General features: G+C 37.3%; 1 protein-coding gene across 1 annotated transcript; it reads left to right on the top strand.

Annotated features, from left to right (window-relative positions):
• Nucleotides 1-205: 205 nt before the first annotated feature.
• CCDC122 (coiled-coil domain containing 122) lies at nt 206-9956 on the top strand. The gene is made up of 4 exons (XM_027777222.2): nt 206-331; nt 2648-3046; nt 4217-4333; nt 8835-9956. Exons 1-4 carry the CDS (start codon nt 218-220, stop codon nt 8997-8999), a joined length of 795 nt encoding a protein of 264 aa, XP_027633023.2. The 5' UTR covers nt 206-217; the 3' UTR covers nt 9000-9956.
• Nucleotides 9957-24321: the final 14365 nt, after the last annotated feature.

Here is a 24321-nt window from a genome sequence, read left to right as displayed (position 1 = left end):
GGTTCTAATTCTCAGTCATTAGTTTTGAGCGTCCACCCGTTAGTAACCAGTCATTGTTACTAAAAAATGAACCAAATGAAGTGATGTATTGATTAGGAATCCCAAAGGAAAGCCCTTAATATTGTTCTCTTTCATTAATAGTTAGGAGATAAATAGAATGAAGATAAAACAATTAACTTCTTTTTTATGTCCTTACAGTTCTGCCCTTTTACCTAAAATGTCTAAGCCAAATTCTCCATCACTAATTGAAGTTGTAAAACAACTTGTAGAGAAGCAGCATTCACAAGCATCAGAGATAGAAAATAGCAAAACAGTTCTTTTCCAACTGCAGGTAATAAACCCTGTTTAGTATAGTTTAATTAATTTAATTTTTTCATTAGATGAGGAAGTATTCCTATGAGCAAGAGAAGCTGATGGTGCTTCATTTTTTCTGGGTGTTTGCATTTAAGTGTAAAGCAGATAATTCTGTTCCTGTGGGTGCCATTTAGGCTTAGCCAAAACTCTGTGTGTGTATTGTTATTAGCAAGGTTGCAACACAACTAAGACTTCCTTAGAGCAGGTTTCAGCAGATGTTTTATTTTTTGTTTGGAAAACCAAAACAAACCCCAGAAAAAATTGAGCAAAACCCACAAAACAAAACCACAATACAAAGTTAGAGCTTTTTGATTTTTTTTAATGGTGATTTCCTAAGAAAAGAATGGAAAAAATGATTTTAAAAGCATCCATTTTTGGCAGATTTTTACCAGACTTTATAATTTTTTCTTAATATCTTTTTGATACAAAATACTTTTTTCTATGTGTTTGAGGTGGGTATCCTAAATAGTCATTAAATACTGGTTTTATTTAGTAATTTTTCATAGAACACTGGATACATGTGATTTTTGTGAATACTGTTATAATTTCTGTGCTAATCTCTCACAGGATTTATTAAGCTTACAATTATTTTTTAACCTTTGAGATCAGATTTCTATTGAGAGACATATTTTAGTCTGAGGAAAGACACAATAGCATTCAGGCATTTTTGAGCATGGAAGAATGTTGATGGAAGTAGTAGAGTTCCATTTATAACATCTGTGAATAGCTCTACAGCTAAAATAATTGGTTTGAAATTTTGCACAAAAATAACTTCTCTGAAGGAGCAATGAAAACTTTTATTGCTTAGGACTGTCAATTGACTAGCCACACTTTGCAAGAAGCTTTCTCCTAATAATATACCATCCCATAATATAGTATGACGTAGCTGCAACAATTTATTTGTGATCAAAGAATTTAAACAAGGGTGTCTGTTTTCAAAAAAACCTGAAGAACTTTAGAGGCCTAGGTAATTAAGTTAGCTCATTTATTTTCTTCCCCTTCCATACCTTTTCCTTTTTCTTTCCAAAAAGCCCAAACTCTAGGAAATTCCATACAAACATTAGTGTTAGCAGAACAGCAATGTTAAATAATTAGGAACATAAATTCAGAATGCAGAACTGTTTTTTCATCTTTATGTCTATTTCCATGTGTGCATGTCACAGAAGACATGGAAAACAATAATTTCCTTTCCAAATTGGGAGGATCTTTGCCATTAAGATCTTTTGCTTTCCTGTTCTCAGTAAATGGTGGCTGGCAGTGATACTTACCCTACTAAAACCGTAGCCCAAGATTTCCAAATTAAAAGTTATGCAGAAACTTCTTGTTCTTAACAGTTAATAATGTCCTAATCTGTTCAAGACATTGAATAAGAGATTTCACAGAACTCATAGTGCTTCCATTAGAGAAAAGATAATAGGTGACATAAATCATGATGCTAATTCTTTCAGTGCATTACTGTTGGCTCTTACTTTGGGTGGGATTCATTATAGCTAGCTTACATCACCTACAAGTCAGATGTTAACCCTGTATTAGTTATCTAGGCTCCCTTGGTAGTCATCAGAGAGCAAACATTTCTGAGGCAGCAGTTCAGCCCTCCTGGCTTAGATATATGTGTAGACATAGCACTTAGGGACATGGTTTGGTGATGGACTTGGCAGTGTTAGGTTTACAGTTGGACTCTATGATCTTAAAGATCTTTTCCAACATAAATGAATATATGTTGCTGTGATTTCTTGATGGGTCGAAGTATTGTTAACTTCTCATCAGTGAGAGTATGTAGAGGCCTTTTTAGAACTAGATGTATATTTCTTAGGGGGTTAAAAACAGCTGGGATTAATCCAGCTCTCAAATACTACTGTGACAAAGCGGGGAATTAAAAATTTCAGGAGAATCTCCACCCCAGACACCCATCTATGTGTTTATGTGGGTTTTTAAGTGATTTGTGGTATCATTAGTTATTTTTAGTCTGATTAGGACTTAACCAGATTTCAGCTCTAAACAAACATTAGGACTGGGGTTCTTGCATCCTGTGTGTCTTGCAAATGCAATGATTTAAAAGTAATTTCAATGATACTTACTTCATATTTTAGATTCAGTCAAAAAGGAAAAGTCTAAGATTCTTGCATTGTGCCTCTAAAGTGGTGATTTTAGAAAATAGAACTCTACCTTCCATTCAAGCCACATTAAACAAGTGACAAAGAAGACTGTTGAATAAATGTAAATTACATTGTTTAACTAGATACCTAGTATCCTCTCAAAAATGTTATTAAGTGAACACTGAAATATTTTACAGGCAAAGTTTCAGGAACTAGAGAAAGAAATGGATTCCATTCTGTCAGAAACAAAGACAACAGAAAGGGAAATATATCTGCAAGATGATGCCATAGAAGTGACTAAATATCACTGTGAAAATCTGGAGGCTGAAGTCAGAGCCCTATATTCTGAAAATGTTAAGCTCAAGTGCGATGCAGAAACAGTACAAGAAGAGTTTGAGGTGACATCTGCAAGAAATAATGTGTATCGGGAAAAAATAAAGGCTCATAAACATCTCTTTTGGGAGATGGAAAGTAAAATGCCAATTATGATTGAGCTTGCTAAAAAGAAAGCTGTTGTTCAAGAATTAAAGACAAAGAAAGAGGAGTTAATACTAGATCTCCAGAATCCAGAAGGATCTGTTATAAAACAAGTACAGGTATTATATTTCTTCTGATTATTTTCCTTTTATGTCAAATAATTCTGCCATAGTTGATTGGTTTGTCTAATATGTTTACGGTTCATGCGGGACTGACTGTGGGGAATATAGATCATCTATAATGCTACATTAATTGAAGAAATTTTGGCTTCAGTATGTGGTAAAAAAATCATCAGCCATTGTTATCTGTATATTATTGTAAAAGTCAGGTTCATTCTATGTGATCAGTTTAACTCGGCTATGAAAAAAATTTCAGAGCTGTAAATTAATTTATATAATTGGCAAACTGGGCTTCTTTGGGTTGTTGAATAAACTTACATGGACACTTTTCAGAATTCTGTGGAACAGAGACATGTTACATTTTTCATGTAAGAGCATGGTATTATTTTTTAACTTTGCTGTCAGGTAACAAATACAGTTGAGCTGTTTGCCAACGGGAGGTAGATTTGATGAGATGGTGATATAAAGGAGGAGAGGGGTAAAATATATTTATTTTGGTATTCTAATCTAACACTTATGTTTTCTCTTGACCCTCCTTGCCATACTTCTCAAAAACAACTATGTAGGGATTTTTTACCACAAAATGCTACTAATATACAAGCAAACACAAGTATGAATTTGAAATGGGGTCACAGATTTCAACTGTGATGCAACTTGTGTTATTAAAAATTGAAAATCTGGTGTTACTCTAGTCATGGAAATTGATGAAAATTTGGTTGTACAAGTAAGTCTTTAAATACTGATTAATAAAGACTCATTAACATTGTATTTCCTTATGAGAAAGAATAATCTGTCTCCAAAAATACATTAATTATTCTTTGGTTTTGCAATACATTACATTTTAAAATTTTAAAATTTAAAATTAAGACCGCCAAAATGGGCTCAAATTTCTGTATTATTGTAGTTGTTTACTTATTTCAGATTGAAAGTATTATCTTCTTAAGTATCTAAAGCCATGTGATGTTATTTTAGTTACTTATATTAAGTACTATTTTAAAATTTTTGTTAATGTAGTTATTATTAATTATTTTAACATGAAGATGTTTATTATAGATCTTTATGTCATCTCTATTAATGAAGTGAGACTGTTAAAATACAATATTTTTAATGAGTTTAATAGAGGTACTGAGCAACTTTTTAAGGAGATTGTATCTTGACTTACATCTGCAGGAAGAAATTACCCTTTTAAAAAGGGAAATCACAACACTGAAAGAATTCATTAATAAAAAAATGGACTTTCTGGAAGAAGAGAAAAAAACGCATGCTAAGCTTAGAAAAGAAATTGAGGTGAGTCATTTGAATAAAATAGAATTACAGTTCTTCTGACAGAATGTAGATAGTGCAAATGAGTTTTGAAGTACTTTATACACTGTTGCTGGCCATACATTATTCAAGTATGTACAGTAACCATGCTATCTGAAATTCTTGATACTGGTAGTCTTTCTAAAATTCAGAACTTAACTGCTATCATGAGAAAAATTGAAGTTAAGGACATTTAAATGTTTTAAGAAGGATTTCTGCTGTGAACTTTTGGAATGATGCCCTGAATAGAAGGAGGTCACTGAATGGTTGTAAAGCCAAATGCATGGGTTTTTATTTCTGTAGTACCTTGGGAATACTTTAAATTTCACTGCTGAATTGATTATTCATGACTTGTCTCGTGGTTCCTGATAACTTATCAATGGGAGAATCAATTGCACCAAGAAAATGGATTTCCCATGAATCTCCCTAATTTGAGCTGGTATTAAATTAGGGATAACACAGTGGCTCCTAATTAGCTGCCAAGATAAAATTCTGATAAATAGTTAAAACCTTCTCTTTTTAAATAATTGAATTATATTTTATATTTTGTTCCTTACTGAAATTATATGTCTAGATAGTTTTTAGTTTGGAAGTTTCAAATCATTTATCTTGTTAGTTCAAACAAATGCCACAAAATTTAATGAGCAAAGCCTGAAATATAAAGATTAACTGATCTAATGTTAGCTCTATTGCCCATTGTAAAATATAGGTTGAAAAAATAATTTTTCATGTAATAGGGAACAGCAGAGTATTTTTAAACTGAAAAGTAAAACACAGCCACTTTAGACTAGGTCTGTGCTATTCAGTGTCTGAGAAAATATTTTTTTATCAAGGCAACATTCTCCTAAGAAAGTTCTCTAAATGCAAAGTGAAATTAGGCAGCCTAAAAATACTGTTAAGTTCTGTTATCAAAATAAGTTTAATTAAATAGTGAAGGTTAATCTGTTCTTCATTTGTTTGGATTATATGATCTTTTTGTCTCAGAAGGAAGCAGGTTTACAAATGGAATCTTTCAGGTTATTTTCTATTAAGAGCTCTCTGGAAAACAGTCCAATTTTTAGTATAAAAACTGGCAATGGACAGGCAGACACTAATATCCAGCAGTCCTCAGCACAACTCAGGAAAGAATATTCAAGCCAAGCACATGGGTGAAGCTCATTGAACTGCAGTGGTGGGATTCAGCTACAGACTGCCGACATCTACGTGTGGTTGTTTAAATATGGGTGACTACACATGAGTCAGACGAGTTCTCATTATAATCACTGGAGGTGTGGTTAGTGCAGTTGAAGTACTCTAGAGATCAGCTCAGTCGGTCATATGTAGGTGTTTACAGTAGGGTGAGCTGCATAATCTGGTCTTTCTAGACTTTGTAGTATGCATTGGCTAGATTTCTATTGATCAAACCAAGAATGTAGACATTTAGATCACACGTGCACCACTAAAGCTAGGTGTCTCAACCTGCAGACTGTCCCCACCTCAAGATTTCAGCACTTGTGATACGACTTTTACATATTGCCTGGATTCTCAGCTTCTAGCACTGCATGAGCCAAAAGTAACTGGCCTCCTCATAATCTCATGAAATTCAACAAAGTCAAGTGGAAGGTCCTGCATCTGGGTTGGGGCAATCCCCGATATCAGTACAGGCTGGGTGATGAATTGATTGAGAGCCGCCCTGCCTAGAAGGACTTGAGGGTATTAGTAGATGAAAGATTGGACATGAGCCAGCAACACGTGCTTGCAGGCCAGAAGGCTAACCGTATCTTGGGCTGCATAAAAAGCAGTGTGACCAGCAGGTTGATGGAGGTGGTTCTCCCCTTCTACACTGCTCTCATGAGACTCTGCCTGGAGTACTGGGGTCCGCAGTACAAGACAGACATGGAGCTGTTAGAGCAGGTCCAGAGGAAGGCCACGAAAATGGTCAGAGGCGTGGAGCACCTCTCCTGTGAAGACAGGCTGAGAAAGTTGAGGTTGTTCAGCCTGGAGGAGATAAGGCACCAGAGAGACCTTATTGTAACATCTGACTATATAAAGGGGGCTTGTAAGAAAGATAAAGACTTTTTACCAGGGCCTGTAGTGACAGGATAAGGGGCAACGTTTTAAACAGTTGAAAGAGGGTAGATCTAGGTTGGACATAAGGGAGATTTTTTTTTTTTTTTTTTTTACAAGGAGGGTGGTGAAAGAATTAAACAGTTTGCCCAGAGAAGTTGTCATCGTTGGAAATGGTCAGGGTCAGGCTGGATGAGGCTCTGAGCAGCCTGATCAAGTGAAAGATGTCCCTGCCTATGGCAGGGGGTTGGGCTAGATGATTTTTGAAGGTCCTTTCCAACCCAAACTGTTCTGTGAATCTATGATTCATAAATTTGCAAAGAGTATGTGAGTTCCCATGTTTCTGAGCCTCCAGATACAAGTGAGTCCTCATGTCTGATTAATGAGAGTGCTGTTGCATAGGACTTTTGGAGCCTTGATTCAGCAATGATTTTAAGCATATGTCATAAGTCGGCCCCTATACAGCCCTATACTTAAATGCCTACAGAATTCCTGTTAAAGGCTTGTTAATGGCTAAGTGGGCACTCAAACAGAATGGACTGACTCTTACAGCCCTGGTGCTCCCTTTTCACCTCAGTATTATTTCTGGTTTCCCACAAAGGTTTCCCCAACTAGGCATATTGTGCAGGAATGTAATTTGGGATGCCTTTCTAAAGCAGCTGAATTTTGGAAAGTTAAAAATTATTGATGAAATTTCTTTCTGCAAGGGAATTTGTGCCTAAGCTTTCTTTTTTTTCCAAGGGAAGTCAGCAATCTGACATTGATAATTAATAAACTATAATTAATTCCTAACTAGGATGCTTCTCATCGGTCAGGGTACTGATGGACTTTTAAGGCAACTTGTGGACCTTTTACATTCTGTTTCCTGAGCACCAGCCCTACCCCCTGTCTCTTGAAGAGCAGAGCCTGTTCACAGCCTTGGACAGGGATGGCAACAATAAATCAGGGTGGTTACCTGTGCAGGGACAAGGCTTCCGTCATAAAGACTAACCAAAGACATCCACAAATAATGGAAAATATGTTGATATGTAAAAATAATAAGAAAAAGAAAGCTCAAAAGACTGTCTATTCCCTTGCTGCACTCTCTCCCCTATATCAACATGCAGCTATATTATTCTTGGCAGATGCTTGTCTATCATGTCCTTGAGGGAGCCCAGCAGTGGAGATTCCACGAGTGCCCAGACAATTTTTTCTAATGGTTAACTTTTATGTACACAAGGCTCAGTAAAAAGAGCAATATTCTCTCTCCCCTCGGTCCAGTAAACATATTAGTGCTCCCTGCCTCAACAGATGTGCCAGACAGTTCCCAATAGTGATGCTAGAGACACATTTCTAAAAAAACCCCAGATAATATTGATCATAGATGTTTCACTGTCATACAACACAGTCCTAGTGGTGTTTGGGTCCCGCAAGCACTCAATTCTCATGAGTGAATCTGACAGCATCTGTTAAAAAGTTGTGAAGGATTACAATGGAGAGACAGGCAACATGAAGAAAGACAACCTACCATTAGTAAAAGAAGGCAGTGTAATTTATAAAACATTTGTGATGAAGTTACTTAGTTATACATTAAATTTAGACAGTGAGACTTGTAGGAAGTCACTGGCAATGCTGTAGTTCTGATGCACCTGTATACATACCATCATGTGTATGTTAAATACAGTGTAATAATATTTCAATAAGCAGACAAAAGAATAATTACACACTACCACTCATGTGCCATTCAAACTAGGGTAAGTAAGCCCAAATTTTCATTAAGTGAATACCTGTTATTTCCATTTTTATTATAATGAATGTTTCATGCTTTTGCACTTCAGAATGCAAATCTTCAGAGGGTTGTGTGCAGCAGCCATTTGTCTCCACATAAGGCAGTGATGAGGGGAAAATTGGTACAGTACCACATTGCCATAAATGGCCTTTTAAAGAAAATAATACCTTTGTAAATACAGTGCAACAGTGAAGATGCTACTCCAGCCATCTATGTTACCTCATTTATACTCTAACATATATCCAAACACACTTGTCAAAGAATGAAAATTCCTTCCGTTCTAACCTCTCACTCTGGGGCCTGAAATCTTCCATGTGCAAAGTGTTGTCACAGCTGTGAGATGCTGACTTTTTGGTTGGGCTTTACTTTGTTAAATGGTAGACATCTACAGAGCAGATACCCACACCGAACTCCTCACTTAAGCTCTTAGTGGGATGGAGCTTTTCTTCCCTTGGTGAGAAAGTGGCATAATTCTTATCGTCCTAAAGCAGATATCTGACATAAGTCAGATGAATGGCTTCCGAGTTGTCTGTGACTCTTTAGTAGCTATAAAGTAAATGTGGAATGACTTGGTTAAATGTCAGAATCTACACTTAGAGTTAGGTGAGCTGAACACACCTCTGTAAATTACTTGAAAGAAATTTTGAAGTGAATTTTATTCTGATTTAATAGGTACAGAATAAAAGATATGATGCTATTCTAAAACGTTTGCATTGCCAACTAAACAAACTCCGTTCAAATAAAAGACAATGGCACTGGAACATTCAGCAGTTGGAGAAGAAGGCAGCAGAGCTAAGGAAGTGTCTTGGAGTACTGGAGTTACAAAGTAGCATGTAAAACTAACCTAACAAAGCTACAATGTAGGTAATCTTTTGCAGACAGAGGAACTCTTTTAGTAAATAGCCCAATAGCTGGGCCAGGGCTCAGTGATTTCTTTTCTTTTTAAAGTTTTTCTCCCTCTCATTCTGTGGCCTGAACTAGGCTGTGCTTGATCTGTAATGCTTTGGAATAACTTTTGCTTTTTTAAACTGTGGCCAGAGGCTGTTTGGGAAGAAACGTATTAACAGTCCCAGGTGTTTTCAAAGTATGTGCCAGATTTTATCTAAAAAGTCATTTGAAGTCAACCAAATACGGTTTAAGGAGTTCCTTTTTATTTGATTAGATCTCTGAAGATTGAGATCTACATTGTTTTTCCTACAGAGAAATTAGTATCAGTGTATGTTTGCATGCTTGAGATACCAAAACTCCAGATCTTTTATCCACATCTGTTATTATTGCAACCCACTAAGGAACTCTGAAAGCTCTGATAGCCTGTATTTTGATGTGTGGGAAGTTCATATAGATGATGTTGCAGCCTGTTTGCCTATATATCCACCAGTATGTCCTAGCATGGGGGACAAGGAAGACATAGGCAGTCCAGCTATAAAATGCTTAGGAACTAGTTCACTCAGAACTGGGCTTCAAATAATCTGACTTCAGCTGGTCTAATATATCTTAGCAAAGAGGAATGAGTAGGTAAAGCGAGTACTACATCTGGACAGCTTTTAAAATGGAACAACTCACTCTCCAGAAATACAAATGCATTACAGATGATTGGTTTTAGAGGAACTTACTGTGTAGAGGATCTTAACTAGCTGGTACTGGCCATCTAACATCTATGTGCTTAATGCTCAGTAAGATGATTCTTAATATAAATGATGGCCTATTAAAAATTCTTGTTAAAATAGTAGTGAAGAGTAGACATTTTTCTTTGCCTTCTTTTTATTATGTGCTTGGCATTTGAGGAATTTACAGTACTTTCTCTAATCTTACACTTAAGGTAATAATTCTGACTGGACATAACCTATAACATTTATCTGTTCTATGGTAGTAGCTTTTTATGTAAGGTGCTGTCTTGAATAATTTATATTTATCTTTACTCCTGAATATAAATTGAAGATTTAAACAAAATGAGTATTTATTGTGGAAAATGTTAAACTGCCTACATATTGTTAGCTTAGGAAAGCAAAAGTTTAAAATGCAATACTATTATTACTTGTGTTAGAACATTCATATATTCATGTATATTTACTTTTCCCTTAATATGTTATTTCACTTAATATAAAGTTATTTTAAGAAATATGCTGACTCATGAAGGCTCTCTCAATGTTGTTAGATTCAAGTTTGTTTGGCTTTGTCTTTTTCCCTTGCAATGTTGTCAACCAGACTACTTGCATTAAAGCAATAATGTAGAAAGTACAACCTCAGTATCCTATGCTATAGGAAAAGTAATGTGATACAAATAATTTTTTTTGCCGGGTTTATTACATATATTAATACAATAATATATTATATACATATATATAATATATATATAATATATTAATACAAATTGCTGGGTTAAAACTTTATTAACCTAATTTATTCTAAAAGAAGGCAAAGAAGGACATCTTAAATCTAATGCCTAATCTTAACTGCTTTGTTCTGATGTGACTCACACATTCATTGCTGGACATGAGTCCAGAAAGCAGTAACATTGAGTCTTATCGAGTGTGTAGTACATTACTGTAACATTACAACTGTTTAACCCTACACACAGCAAAACATCTTACATTTGTTGTATGTGTATTGTCTCTAGAAAGGGTTCCAGACTTGGAGTTTACTGTGTTACTAGTAGTTTTAGTGATTACCTGTTCTTCTGCTTTGCATAATATCTAATTTCAGTTTATTCAGTCATATGGTGAAATAAGTGTACTTTATATCAGGTAGTTTCTTTCCATAAAAATATGTATGCTCTGTCTTCTTTCTGAATTAAATAGATTCAGCCTTCCAAAGTTACTGACTTCCAGATCTGACCAAGAGCTTTAGCTTAATGTATCCCCCAAAAATTGGTACAATATCCAAAATTTGCAGGGTATTAAGACTGCATGTCCTTAAATGTGCCTTTAACCACTGATATTGTGTTGTTTTCACATTTAGTTTTTAATTATTTCTGAACCAGAACAACCATTGCATCAAGATACGGTATCAGGTACAAAAAGCACTTCAAGCAAATTAAATATAGTAGTAAGTGTCAAAGTAATAGGATCACAGTTAAACCTTGCACTTTATTACCAGTTGAAAACAGCTCTAGCATACAATCCAAACCTTCTCATGTAACAAAAATATCACACTTTTAGTTTTCTTTTTGACCAATGAAGATGTTCATTATTACTTCTCTGGATATTGGGGCAGTTTCTATGTATTAATGCATGTACAGCATGAATCACTCATACCGAGTAAATACCTTGGGCCTGTATTTTCATTGTTCCTTTTCATAAATCTCAGTAAACTGTAGTATCTCATATTACTTTTATGGTCCTTTGTACATGTTTTGAAATGGTTTAATATATTTTAATGAGGATGAATACAGGAGCTGTACGTAATACTCCTGTTAGTGCTATATAACATGCAGAGGAGATGTTCCCTTTTGCTACACAGAGGCCTTCCTATCATCCAAGGCCTAAGTTGTCTAATACTCCTTTTTGCCCTGTACTTTGCAAGAGAGCTTATGTTCTTGCCCGCTGGGGCCCTTGACCCCTTCAAGGCATCTCAGCTATCAAAGTTGTATTTCTCTTTTTTCCTCAGTGTAAAACTTGCTTTTTCAATATACATATTTAAATGGACTAAGCTTATCTCAATTGTGTCTCAAGTCCTCTGGTAACTACATTCCCCTACATGTGGTAATAGCTGAACTCCATATCAAAAAGAGCCCTGACCGGTTGTGGTTCTCTCCAATTCACATCCTGGTTTTCACAAGAATAAATTCAGCTGTGCAGGCCAGAAAGCAACTGTTGCATGGTTTAGCTGTATCCCCATATGAATAGTGGGAGCTTTGGAAATCAAAGTACACCTGAGTTTCTCAGCTTTCCTGCCACAAAATGTAGCTATAATTCAGATTCAAGTATTTAGTATATGCCTGTGCTATGTATAACTGTTGTGCTCTCATTTAATTAAGAAATTATGCTAGAACTAAATTTATCTTAAATTCCATAAAAAAGAAAAATACTAGTGTTGGTCATAATACCGACACCTGTGGAATTTTACTATGAATACCCCCTTCATATGTTGGAGTTTCTTTAAAAATTATCTGTGGAAATGTGTTAGCTAGTCCTTAATCTATTTAACTTATGCTTTACTGACTATATAGAGTATGAACTCTAATACAAATGTTGTTTAGTATGAAGTCCACCATGCTGCAAAAAGTCTGTTCCTTCTCTGAAATGGTTTGTTTTAAGATCCAGACTCTGAGTGTTATTGTCATCTGGCATCACTGTCCTAGCTAAATGCCACAATTATAATGTCTCATGCCACATAAATATACTATTTATGTGTTTAACTCAACTGCCTTGACACTTGAGTTGATTGGATTAGATCAAAGCTAATCTTTGAAGCTTTGGTTGTCTTCAGTCCCCACAGAACTTATGGAAGTTTAGGTACTGAGTGAGTGGGTACACCTGAAATCTGTAGTCAGTTGTTTCATGTGCTAAACACCACATTTTACAGGATCAAATATATTTTGCACACTTCTGATGAACAGAACTTTGTATCATACAGTACTTACATATTTTCCCAGGTGCATAATTTCAAATTTAACATTCAGTATTTAACAGATAATAATTAAAAGAAAATAAAAATTAGTATTTTACTAGTGAATTTCAGTTAATCGGGAGAAAACCTCATCTGGGCAAAAACTCAACTGAAACAAGGAAATATACATTACTGCCTTCTCTAAACTATCAGCATCCTGTACAACATATGGAAAAACAAATTTATGTAGCTTTTCATAAAATTGCCTACTTCGAACAAATCCTGGCAACTTACTGAGGCTGTTTTTTTCTTGGTAATATGTTGAACAGTAGTAGGTTGATCTCAGGGTTGTTTTTTTTTTCTCTTAGCAAGCAGGCACAGACAGTAGCAGAATGATTTATGAATTCTGGGGAATAACTCAGTGAATGCTCTCTGCATTCTTAATACACGAGGCTTTCCCAGCTTCCGGTGGAGAAGCGTGCTGCCAAACCCCTATCAGTCATTTCTGAGGATGGGTGTGGGACTAAGGGAAGGAAGAACTTCTGGCTTTGGCGCTCTGCAGGCAACAGGAAGATAAGTGACTACCCACTCTCAAAGCTAAAAGCAGCCATGGACATATAAATAAATAAGTGTGGAAAAACTTAGCAACAACCACAAACTACAAAGGGCAAAGCAAGAGAAACAAACAAACTAACCAACTAATGAGTTCTATGCACTGCTTAGAAAAAGTTTGAAGCACAGGAAACTGGATTTGTTCCAACAATATAGTGTAAATGTATTTTTCCTGTTGGGTGAACTCCACACTCCACGGGGGGATGATGCAGCCATTGGATCACATCATGCGATGCAGCAAAGGTACTGATGTGTGGTAAAGGGAAGGATCTCCCCGTCCTTTAAGCTGACACCCCACATGAAACCCTTTCATGTGATCCAATAACCTCAGATGCTGAAGCAGAGGAAATGTGTCAGACAATACAACCTTACCTGCTAAGATCTTTGTTCTCGTTGGGGATTCAAGTGGTACACAACAGAAGAGGGAAGGTGGATTGGGAACAAACATCAGTGTTGAGCTGCTTTGCCACTGTTGCAGTTTGCTTTGGCTCTCAGGAGAGTCTCTTGCAGAGAATTGTGTGTATGTGTGACAGTAAGCAATGCATCCCATTCTACTATGGTTCCTACATGAAGCTTCAGAGAAAGAAGAAATTGTGGCCACACTGCATCGATGGTATGTCATGCTTCTGAGGGTGAACCGCCCCCCCAGACTTTCAGAACTCTAACCTAGTTTTCTGAAATGCATGACTATAACATTATCAAAGTGATTATTAGATCCTTTGTTAAAATGCAGCTGCAGCATGTATCTCTGAGTCATGTCGATGCAGTGACTTCTTTAGGAATTCCAAGCAGTACTGAAATATTTTTCTTTTAGCAGTGTACTTTGCAAGAGGCAAACACTTCTTCAGGGGCAAGGTTAGGACGTTGCAATGAACTACCTCAGAAACATGGATGAAGCAAAAAAATTCACAGCCTGCTTAAAGTACCACACTCAATTCTTTCATTTGGCTTTTAAAAGCATTTAGAGGAAGCAACATGTAGTGACCTAACAAAACAAAGAAAAAAATAAACCACAAACTACAAAGGACAAAGCAAGATAAACAAACAAAATCTCTACCCTCCCTACTCCCAAATATAAAGATAATTGTACTGCACATTCCCTATTTGGATGAAAGCAGACAGAGGAGACAGCTTTATCATGTCACTAAATATAAATCTGCCTGAAAATAGTTGCTACAATAATGAGCAGAGGACAGTGCTCTGTATTGAATGGAGATTTCTCCTGTCAGAAAATTACATGAGTGTTTCTACATTTTGCAGCAGCTTTTTAATTTAACATAGTCTAATTTTACATAATTCAGTAAAATTCTCTCTAAATCTTTCCAAGAGTAGCAAGCTTCTTAGTCTCTCATTTCATTCTGAATGTTGTATACCATATATTCAATACTCATTGACTAAATGCCACATAAGCTTCAATGTTTTTCTATCATCTGCACATTATGTTCGTTAACCTAATATATCACTTGCAGTGTTTTCAACAAAGTAATGAAGACTCCTGCGGTGGAACCAACACCGACAGTTTGAAATGCAGTTTTTTTCCCCCACTGACAATAAAGTCTAATAGTTCCCTCTAGTGGTGAAATACCTTTTTACATGGTAAAGGCACCTTTCATACTTGTTTCGATATGAAGATCAATACTTATCATAAGACTAGTTAATATTTCTACAGAACATGGTGAATACTAAATGCTAGTTTATTTCTAAAGAGGCAGGATGAAAAGGAGATGCTGAGTATTCTAACTCTTGCAACTGCAAACAACTGCAGTACAAATACGCTATCTACCCTTCATGCATCTCTACTAAAATTATTGCCATCTCTCAAATTATGAGTTCATACTGTTGCTAAGACTTCTTTAATTACTAATGCATTTGTGTTAGGCTAACTGCTGCATCTGGAAAAACAAGCAAGCATTTTGGCAGTGGAGAGCTTGGGTGTATCTCAAGTTTTTCCCCAGTTAGATCTATTGGTTCTTCCTTTACAGACATGGAGGAAAAAAACCCCACTTCTAGGAGATGTTTCATCTGAACTGTTTTATATAGTTGCGTTAAGATGACAGAAATTGTGCCCTAAAAAGTCTTGTTTTGCTCAATTGACTGTAAAAGGAGTGAAGGAACACTAGCTCAGATGTAAATAACTATGCTGATGTCTAATGTTAGGTAAGACGTATCCAAGCCCTATATCCTTAAGCCATCACAGCCACAACAGCGTTATTAGGAAATGCCTGATTATTTTTTCCCCCCATTATTGTTTTATTGCTGGCCACATATTTTCCTTTGTATTTCTCTAGCCTTCCCTATTGATTTCGTGGGCTGTAAGTTTCTCATTTATATATTGCATTGTGTCATGTTTTCCATATGTTACACTGGGGAGCAGTGGGAGGCTGGTTCTAACAGGTATTTTCACCTGCCAGTGAACCAGAGTAGGCTTTTCGCTGAAGATTTCCTCTTCCTTGGTGGGGTACGCTTTGCTTTTTAAACATCTTTTTAGCTTCTGTCATGGAACTCCCATTTTTCGTTTGCTTTTTTCTATCTGCTTCTTCCCAGCCAACTTCACTCACAGTTTTCATCATCCATGAGAAATTAGCCATTTCGTAGCATCAACTACTATGCAGGGGGTTCACCGTGCCTGGCTTGGGTACCTGTTTGGAATTTAGTAATTCACATTCTGGTGGTGCCATCACTTTGCATTGATTGTGGAGGGGATCTGGATGGGATCTACCTTTTAGATAGCTAACATGATGTGAAATGAAACGTCCTGGGGCTTTAAAATAGATGGAATGAATTGCCTTCTAGCAATGCCTATTTCCCTCTGTTGCCTGCAGGAGTCCAGGGCAGGCAATCTAAACTCGTGGTAGATGATTAAAATTACATGACATAAGTCCCATCTATCATCTCCAGTTATCCCTCACCAACTCCAGGCCAGGAATTAATACAGCTCTATCCATTGCAGTGAGACCATAATTGAGTTACCCTGTGCTGAGAGCAGTAATACTTTCTGTGTTAAAGGATCACAAGGAATAATTTTAGAAACTCTAATAAGTTGTGTGACCTCCATGCTACATTTCTGAAATTGAATTCTCCCATGGCAAGACAATTGCTCCCCTGTAGTCTGCCTCTCACTGCAGACAAGTTGTAAGAAGTAATTCTGGTACGGTTTCATGGTCTATAAAGACTCCTCCTCCTTCCCACTTTCTGTATCCTCTTCTTGTCTTTGTGTTTTAGCACACTGACAATTAGTTTCTGAATTATTGGGATATACAGACCAGCTAGCAGTGTCTTTGTAGTACTGTCACTACATCATCATTCACTACTTTCACCTCTTCCCCTAAACAAATTTTATCTATAAAGATCTTTAGCGTTCCAGTCATGTGAACTATGTCACCAGTTGACAATAATATTTGCATCAGTGAGAATTTCCAGGCTCTTTTTTGTAACCTAGACTTTTAAAATTAGTACCTAATGACCAGAAAAATGCTGAGCCATCCACTGAAAATTAGGATGAAGTTGGAAATGTAGGTAATAAACTTAGAGAAGGATAGCAGGGGAATACGAATGGGAGACAGACACAGGCTGCAATGAGTGGAAGTAAAAGAAACTCAGGAAGGAAGAAGAGTGGTACATAAGCCTGTGTTAATTTTATACTGCAGAGTCCATAGTGGAACACAAGGTTCTTAAGTCTGAAAAATCCTCCACAGTCAGCACATAACCTCATCTTCCTCCAGCCACTGGGGAGTCACAGTCTATGTTACTGTCAGTGCCCATTAACTCCTGTGACAGAGACCTGTGCAAAAGTTCTAAAGTACTGATCCTAATGTTGACTCTGGAGTATCAGAAGGATCTCCGAAGGTTACTGTTTTTTAAACTCGTTCTTTGAACTAAACTATGAGATTTGTTTGATGCTCAGTTTTCCATGGAATGTCTCTTCCTCATGGCACCTCCAGTGCTTTCTCACAGGATGCAGTAGCTGCTTACATTTTTTAAGGCCGTAAGTATGGTAGCTGGAGAGGTAGCACCTGGATCCTGTTGCAGTTCAACACTGCAGCTACACCTTCACTGTGTGACCTAATGGCTCAAGTGTATCTAACCATCATGGGACCCAGCATTTTGCTGTCTTCTGTGCTAGAAAAGAAATGGCTTGAAAGTCCAAAGTGGAAGAGAGTTTTCTCATTGACATTGACTTTTTCTGTGTTACTCTGCAGGGTCTTCAGTGGTGTATGGTAGTTCCAACACCTCTAACACACTTGAGATCAGTTTTTACACACAGAATTTGAGTTTTGGTGAGTTACCCATTCTATGGCTGAACTGGAATCCTGAATACCAGCATTAAGGATTCTCATGGTAGCATGTGGAGAAGAAAGAGCCCCTTTCAGTTGTCATTTCCTGGTCTTTCTGAGAGAATCTGTGAAAGATTTGATCCTCTAGATAGGAAAAGAATGTTTCTCAACAGATTGTTTGCAGAACTGTACACAACCCCTCACCGAATTACTGGAAAATCTCATTTCTATAGCTATACTCATTTTAATGAACTTCCTTGCAATTATTCAAATATTCATCCTGCTGCTCAAGAAAACCAGTATATCAATGATTTAACATAGCACTGCAGCAATTATCACTCACAAAACACAAAGAAACACCTCACTACTCAAAGAGGGATCAAAGTATGAAATCAAAAGTAACTCATTACGATATCACCACTTCAGTTTTTACAGTAGCAGTCACAATGTTTTGGTTGTTTTGACTGCTTTTATACCTGAAAAGAAGCTACAGAGCATGCTTATTCCATTTTCAGAAATGTAGTACTTATGAATTTCAAAGCCTTTTTGGTTCTGTATTGAAAAGTAGGATCCAATAGATCAGTGGCTGGTTTACTGCTGCTTTTGTCTAGTCTAACACCACTCACTTCAATAAGCCTGGAGTTGAAAAAGGAACCATACATTGGCAGTTACACCTATAGGTAGTTTAGTTGTCACTTTTAAAACTTAATCTAACTAATTTTGCCTTCATATTGCCCAGGCAGCTGCAGGTGGCTTTCCTTCCATTTGAATGGCTTTGCGATGTTTGGGCTTTTTTTCTCAGTACATACCTTTTTTTCCCCCTCAGTGTTACATTATATTACTAGCTGATCGCACAGGGGATTTTGACTGCTTTTTAGGTTATTGGCAACAGAGGCATTCTTAACCATGCTTATTAGACCTTCAAGAGTGCTAATTTTCTCATACAAAGGGAGTGTTGAACTTTCATTAGTGTATTTCCCAAATGCTTTAATTTTCTGATACAATTTCATATAATTATGTTTGCTTTTTATACATAAATGTGGAAAATAATGTACATTGGGAAACAATGCAAAAGCTGTCATAAAAGCAGAAAAGAGCAGCTGAAAAGAAAAACAGCAATGCAACATTGGTTTTAGAAGCAATGGAACACAAGAAGAGCTGACGTGTTGTGATGCTAACAACATTAATTAATGATGTATAAAAGGTCAAATATAAATGAGAAAGAGAAGATCTGTTAATAGAACACATGCTACTAAAATTAGAAGTTTAGAAATGTGCAATACAAAAGCAGAGAATTCTGATGAAATGTTTGATTGGAAATGCATTCATTGAGATTTTTTTCTCCTCTGAATGGAAAATGAGGCATACTTGTTTGAGATAACAAAAGGGAAATTTAGGCTATTGAGTCCAAATTACCAGTGTGAAATACATGTCCACTTTAGGTTTTCCTCATTCATATATGACAATCGGCTTTAGGGCAGAGTGCAGGACATGTTTGTTTAACAAGGCAGTTAGTTTGAATCAATAGCCAAGTGAAAGTACCTTTTCAGTGGGGATTTAGCAGTCATGAAAGTGAATGGTCTGTCTCACAGCCATTAATTCTCTTACTTTTGCAGATGTACCTAATAAACTCCAACCAGGAATGATGTTCCTTAGTAGATACACTAGTGCAGTTCTTCAGTGCTGGAATTCCAAGTAATTTATCTGCAAAACACTTCCCTCAACAGCCTGCACACACATGTTATGTTAACTGATCAGCCCCCTCTCCAGCACGGCAAAGAGACTTTTAATAGTGGAATGGACAAGCAAGGCAGAAGACCACTTGAAGCAAAGTTTGTTGAATCTGTGTGTGGTTATTCTTGCCTAACTTTAGTCATACCAGGCATGTAAATGCATACGCTAGATTTCCTATGTGGAAGAGAGGTATGTACCTTAAGAAGGTGATTCATCGTCTCCTCAAGTAAGTGTTTTGGTGAAATTAATTGCTCTAGGAAAGCAGAATTGCCCTGCAGTGATATCCTTCACTTGAGATGTTCCATTTGGCTGTGTTGGAATTTGTCTTGTCTAATATTTGGCCATTTAAGCATTAGCTAATATACACTATACATGTGGGCTTCTTGGACTGAGAAGCACATCCAGTGCGCATGCTAAAATTGATGCCTGTTATAGGTAGCATGAATCACTGTGGACAGGACTCTCTTTTTCCATGTGCTACAGAAGGAATCAACACAATTAGCTTCAGCGGGACTTCAGGATCTTTCAGCTAAAGTACAGCATAGATGTAGCTTGCTTACTTTTAGCCACATAAAATCTAGGTGTCTGGTTTAAATGAGGACACGATTTCACTTAGCCTATCTTTGCCACTTATTTTAGGTAACTTCTGGTCATTTACTGTTGAAAATACTGCAGCAAACTGTCTTTCTTCCTGTATTTGACTGGTAGAGAGGTGGTGACATTCAGAAAAGTCAAGACAAAATAGTTGCTTTTAAATTTCAAATTACCGTTTGTGTAGAGATACACCACTGATGGTTCTGCCAACATTTCCCATTACAGTTTCCTATACTTAGAAATACACAGCTCTATAAACAATGAAAGAAAAGAACTAGGCCCTCTAGATGGTGACATTTTTCAATACAACATAGTTAAACAGATCCACATGGGCAGTAAAATTCCTTCTTTTTAGGCACTGGTGGTTTGATAAGACATTTTATATCCCTTCCATTCAAAAAACTTTTTATTTGTTGTACTGCATTGTAAATGGCTGATCTGCAATGAGTGTAGTAGTTTAATTTTGTTTCATTTTAATGAAAACCAGAAAAAATCCTTAAAAAACACAAGGAACTTAGCAACTGTGCTGAAAAGTGAAAGGCAGACAGAATCTCTGATATCATTCCTCCCCAAAGCAATGTAATCACAGTCATTTACTGTCCCAGAGCATGTAAAATATGGCAGGGACATTACAGAGACAAACCCAAAATTGTTACTGCAAAAACGCTAAGATTTGTAGCCGGTAATCTCTGGAGAAGAAAATGTGAAAGTTGAAGTTTTACACAGTATGAAGATTGTAATCTGCTGCCTTTCTTTAAACTGGAACAATTCGGTGGAACAGCTCCCAAACTTTTCCACTGCTTCCAGAATGCTCCTGAATTATCTTCCAGTTGCAACTGCAGGTTTTTATTCCTGCTTCTGGCTGTGAATCCTGCTTTTGTGATAAAACTTCTGTTGCACTCACAACCCTTACTGAATTCTGATCTCTTGTTTATGAACCACTGCTCTCATGCTAGTTTTCACCCAGCATATTTTTTTGCACATATGGTAGTCCATTCTGCTTTCCTTCTTGTATAATGATCACCAGGCTTTTTAAGAAAACAGCAAAAATGCATTAGAAATGACAGCATTCACATAACATCATTGCCACTTGATGCGGTCAGAAGGACAAATCACATCTTTTGGTCTGCAAAGAGTCTGCCAAGTGCAAGCTGCCTCATAATGTTTTGCAGCAAATTTGGTTAGCACATTTGAGTCTGTACTGAAGTGATTGCTGTTTGCACTTTCTTTGTTATCATTCCCATATCTGTAGCTCTTTGACATGGCAAATCACTGCTAAGAGGGAAGCGTGAGCTGTCTGTCAGCGAATGGCCCAGCATCAAAACAGACCAATTAGCAATGTCCCCATCTGCTGCCTAGACTCATGCTTGCTCCCTGCCTGTTCCTGGAGCCAAGAATTGAACTGGAAGCTATGGGTTTCCTGCACAGCAGCAGTAGCCAATTTCTCCAAAGCTACATGGTGTTTAGAGAACTTCTTATAGGAGCTGGAGAATGAAAATACTGTCAGCACCTTTCTTACAGGAGCTAGACTCTTAAAACTTAATGCTGTTCAAGAGATCACTACAAACTAGTTGGGGTTCATTTAAGACAGAAGGTTAGAGTTGGTGCCAAAAAGAGAGCTCTTACCTTTTCACACCCTTACTGGAACAGAAACTGCCCTGCCTGGTGGAAGGAAGCAATGTGCTGAATATCTTCTTCATTAGGTTAAAATCTGAGGCTGATGGAAAATGTAAATGGAGACTAATGAAAGCCTGCTACAAATCTGATCCTGTATCTAGCAGGATGCCAAATCTGTAGGACTTAAGGTTTGTGGTATCACGCCATTAACTTCTGGGTAAACTACATGAAGTGAGAAGAAAATGTTTGCACACATTGATGTGAAAACAGAGTCTGTTAGATTGGGTCTGCATGCCAGTCACAAAATGTATACCACTGTATTGTCATAAGCCCTCAGCTACTCCCATTGGAAAGTCCTGATTACACATGTGGCAATAGGGTTCTCAACCTGTGTTGTGTGATTTTACTTTCCAGAAGCCTCTCACTTTAAGGGCTGCATGAAAGGCTTTCCAGAGCAACTCCAGTGTTCCCTGTCCTTTCCAGCACAACTCCAAATGGAGTTCTATTGCCTGAAATTCCTCAGTGTGGGGTTGCTGCCAAAACTCAGACTCCTGAGGGCTATATAAAATCTTAACTTGGGGTTCAGGCGTGGAGATGAGACTCTGCTATGAGAGCTGCAGACTCTCTTTGCACTTCTGATTCAGGCATGGAGAAATCTACATTTGTTTCCATGATCTCTTGTGCTTTTTAAAGTCTAAAAGCACTCCATGAGGCACAGATGAACATGACCTTCATTGATAGGAGATGAAGCTGGAGCCCAAGAAGATGTGACTTGCTAAGATGCAGGTGCCATCTGTAGTGAAAAAAGCCCTGATACCCTGCATTTCCATCCTGTCCTGCTTATCTGTTTCTTACCAGGTGAAGACTATCATGGCAAACACATACTTTATGAGAAGCCAAAATGAAGGAGAGCACCCTCCTATGGATTTCCATCTGATGGGGTTGTCTGTTGTCTAATAAGAGCTTCCTTTCGTGCTTTTTTCCTCCAAAGGAGCACTAACAGTTACTCTGCTTTTTTGTGAAGCAGTTGAAAAAATTGTGTATTTTTGAGACTTTCCCTTTGCTAGATGCTGTGATTGCACTGTCCCTTTCTCTTAGGAAATCAGACTAAAACAGCTCTACAGCTGATTTTGCTTCCTCAAGCAAATTATCCAGATACATTAAAAGAAACAACAGCAACAAAATATTCTGTAGCAGTTCCTTTACTGAGTGAGTCCAGTTTGGCCCCAGAAAAGGTGCCAAGATTGCTTAGTGTACCTAAGAGTAGAACATGGCACAGTTCATGTAGTTTTCTGAGGCATAAGTCAGAGAGTCAAATCTTGCTCCTGGTGTAAATCAGGAAAAATATTGAGCTCTGAGAAAGAAACTGACCCATAAATTTTCTGTTTATCTGTATATTTCTTTAGTCAGGGCTGTTTACATTTTCTTCTTTGTTTAATAGAAGAAACTGGAGTGGGTGGAAGGGAAAACCCAGCATGATTGGCTATAATTTTTCTAACAGAGAATTAACTGGGAGGGATCAGAGAAGCTCTCCAAGGAGTCTTGTCACTGATTTGTCCTATGGGATGACTGCATCTGGTTCAGCTTAGCTGTATCTGTCTTCAGCATCGACCCTTCATCCAGTTTCATGTCTGCTGGAACACTGCCTTTTCTCCCTTGCTTGCATCTTGCTATTTTTCTTTCTCCTATTACTCATATTTCATTTTAGGCTTGTTTGCTTTACAGAAACCTCTGTAAATCATTCCAAGATCCGTTGTCAGGAAGTATGCTAGCTACAGTCATGTTGGCTTGATTTCTTTGGTGTTCTAATGCTACTTGCAGTAGCTATACTGTACAATCAAACCCTGACACTGATCAAGAGCAAAAGAAAGCCAGTAGATGGCACCATTTATTATCGTATAGAAGATTCATAACCAAAGCCTGGAGGGTTTTTCCCCCTTAAACCTGGTGTCAGGAAAAAATAAATCAGCTCTCCATTTTTAGAGATGTTACTTACAAGCTTAGTAGAGACCTCACTTTATATCCTTTCCCAGGGCTTCCTGGGAAGGATTCAGTGGCAATGCCTGAAATGGAAAAACATTTTAGAAACAATAATGGAACTAGAGGTCAGTAGGATACAACCCAGGGGAGCTTTCTTCTGTTTTGCTCTTAAAACACACCCTGTTGCTGCTTTACTTTCTTCATTCTATTAAATAACAGATTTGCTTTGAGGCATATCTCCAAACCCAATAACTTCAGAAAAGATTCAGGCAATGGTCAACTACAAACATGGCTTAGCTCTTCTGTAATAATGATTAGTACTATTTCCTTACAACATATAGCAGCTGTTATCTAGGGCTCTCGGAGTGCTTCAGAACACTAATGAAGTGTGCCTTGCAACACCTCTGTCAGATGGGGAATATTAATTCCCCAGAAATCCTGTTGACCTCAGTGGGTGCTTGCATGGTTCTACGTGTTTTACTCATGTGCTACTCATGTGAACGAAGACTACAGAAGCAGGAGTAAACAGTGTAATATATTTTATGCCATTTCAAGCATTTTTCCCAAAAGAAAAAAAAAAAAAAGAGAGAGAAAAGACAGTCGTTTTGCCTTTCAGGATTTAGCCTCTGCATCATTTTTGGTAGGGGATCAGACTGCTTGCTTGTAGGTTAGCTACTAGTTTCCTATTGGTAGTGCATATTGTGTGTGATTCAAAGACAGATTTAGTGACTTCAGCATCATTTACTGCTAAAGGTTAAAAGCAGTTGCTCTTCCTAATCTCCTGCTGCACAGCCAATGTA

Source organism: Falco peregrinus, chromosome 4 (genome assembly GCF_023634155.1).
Source record: "Falco peregrinus isolate bFalPer1 chromosome 4, bFalPer1.pri, whole genome shotgun sequence".
NCBI lineage: Eukaryota > Metazoa > Chordata > Aves > Falconiformes > Falconidae > Falco > Falco peregrinus.
The sequence above is the reverse complement of the archived record's forward strand: the minus strand, read 5'-3'. Positions and strand labels throughout refer to the sequence as shown.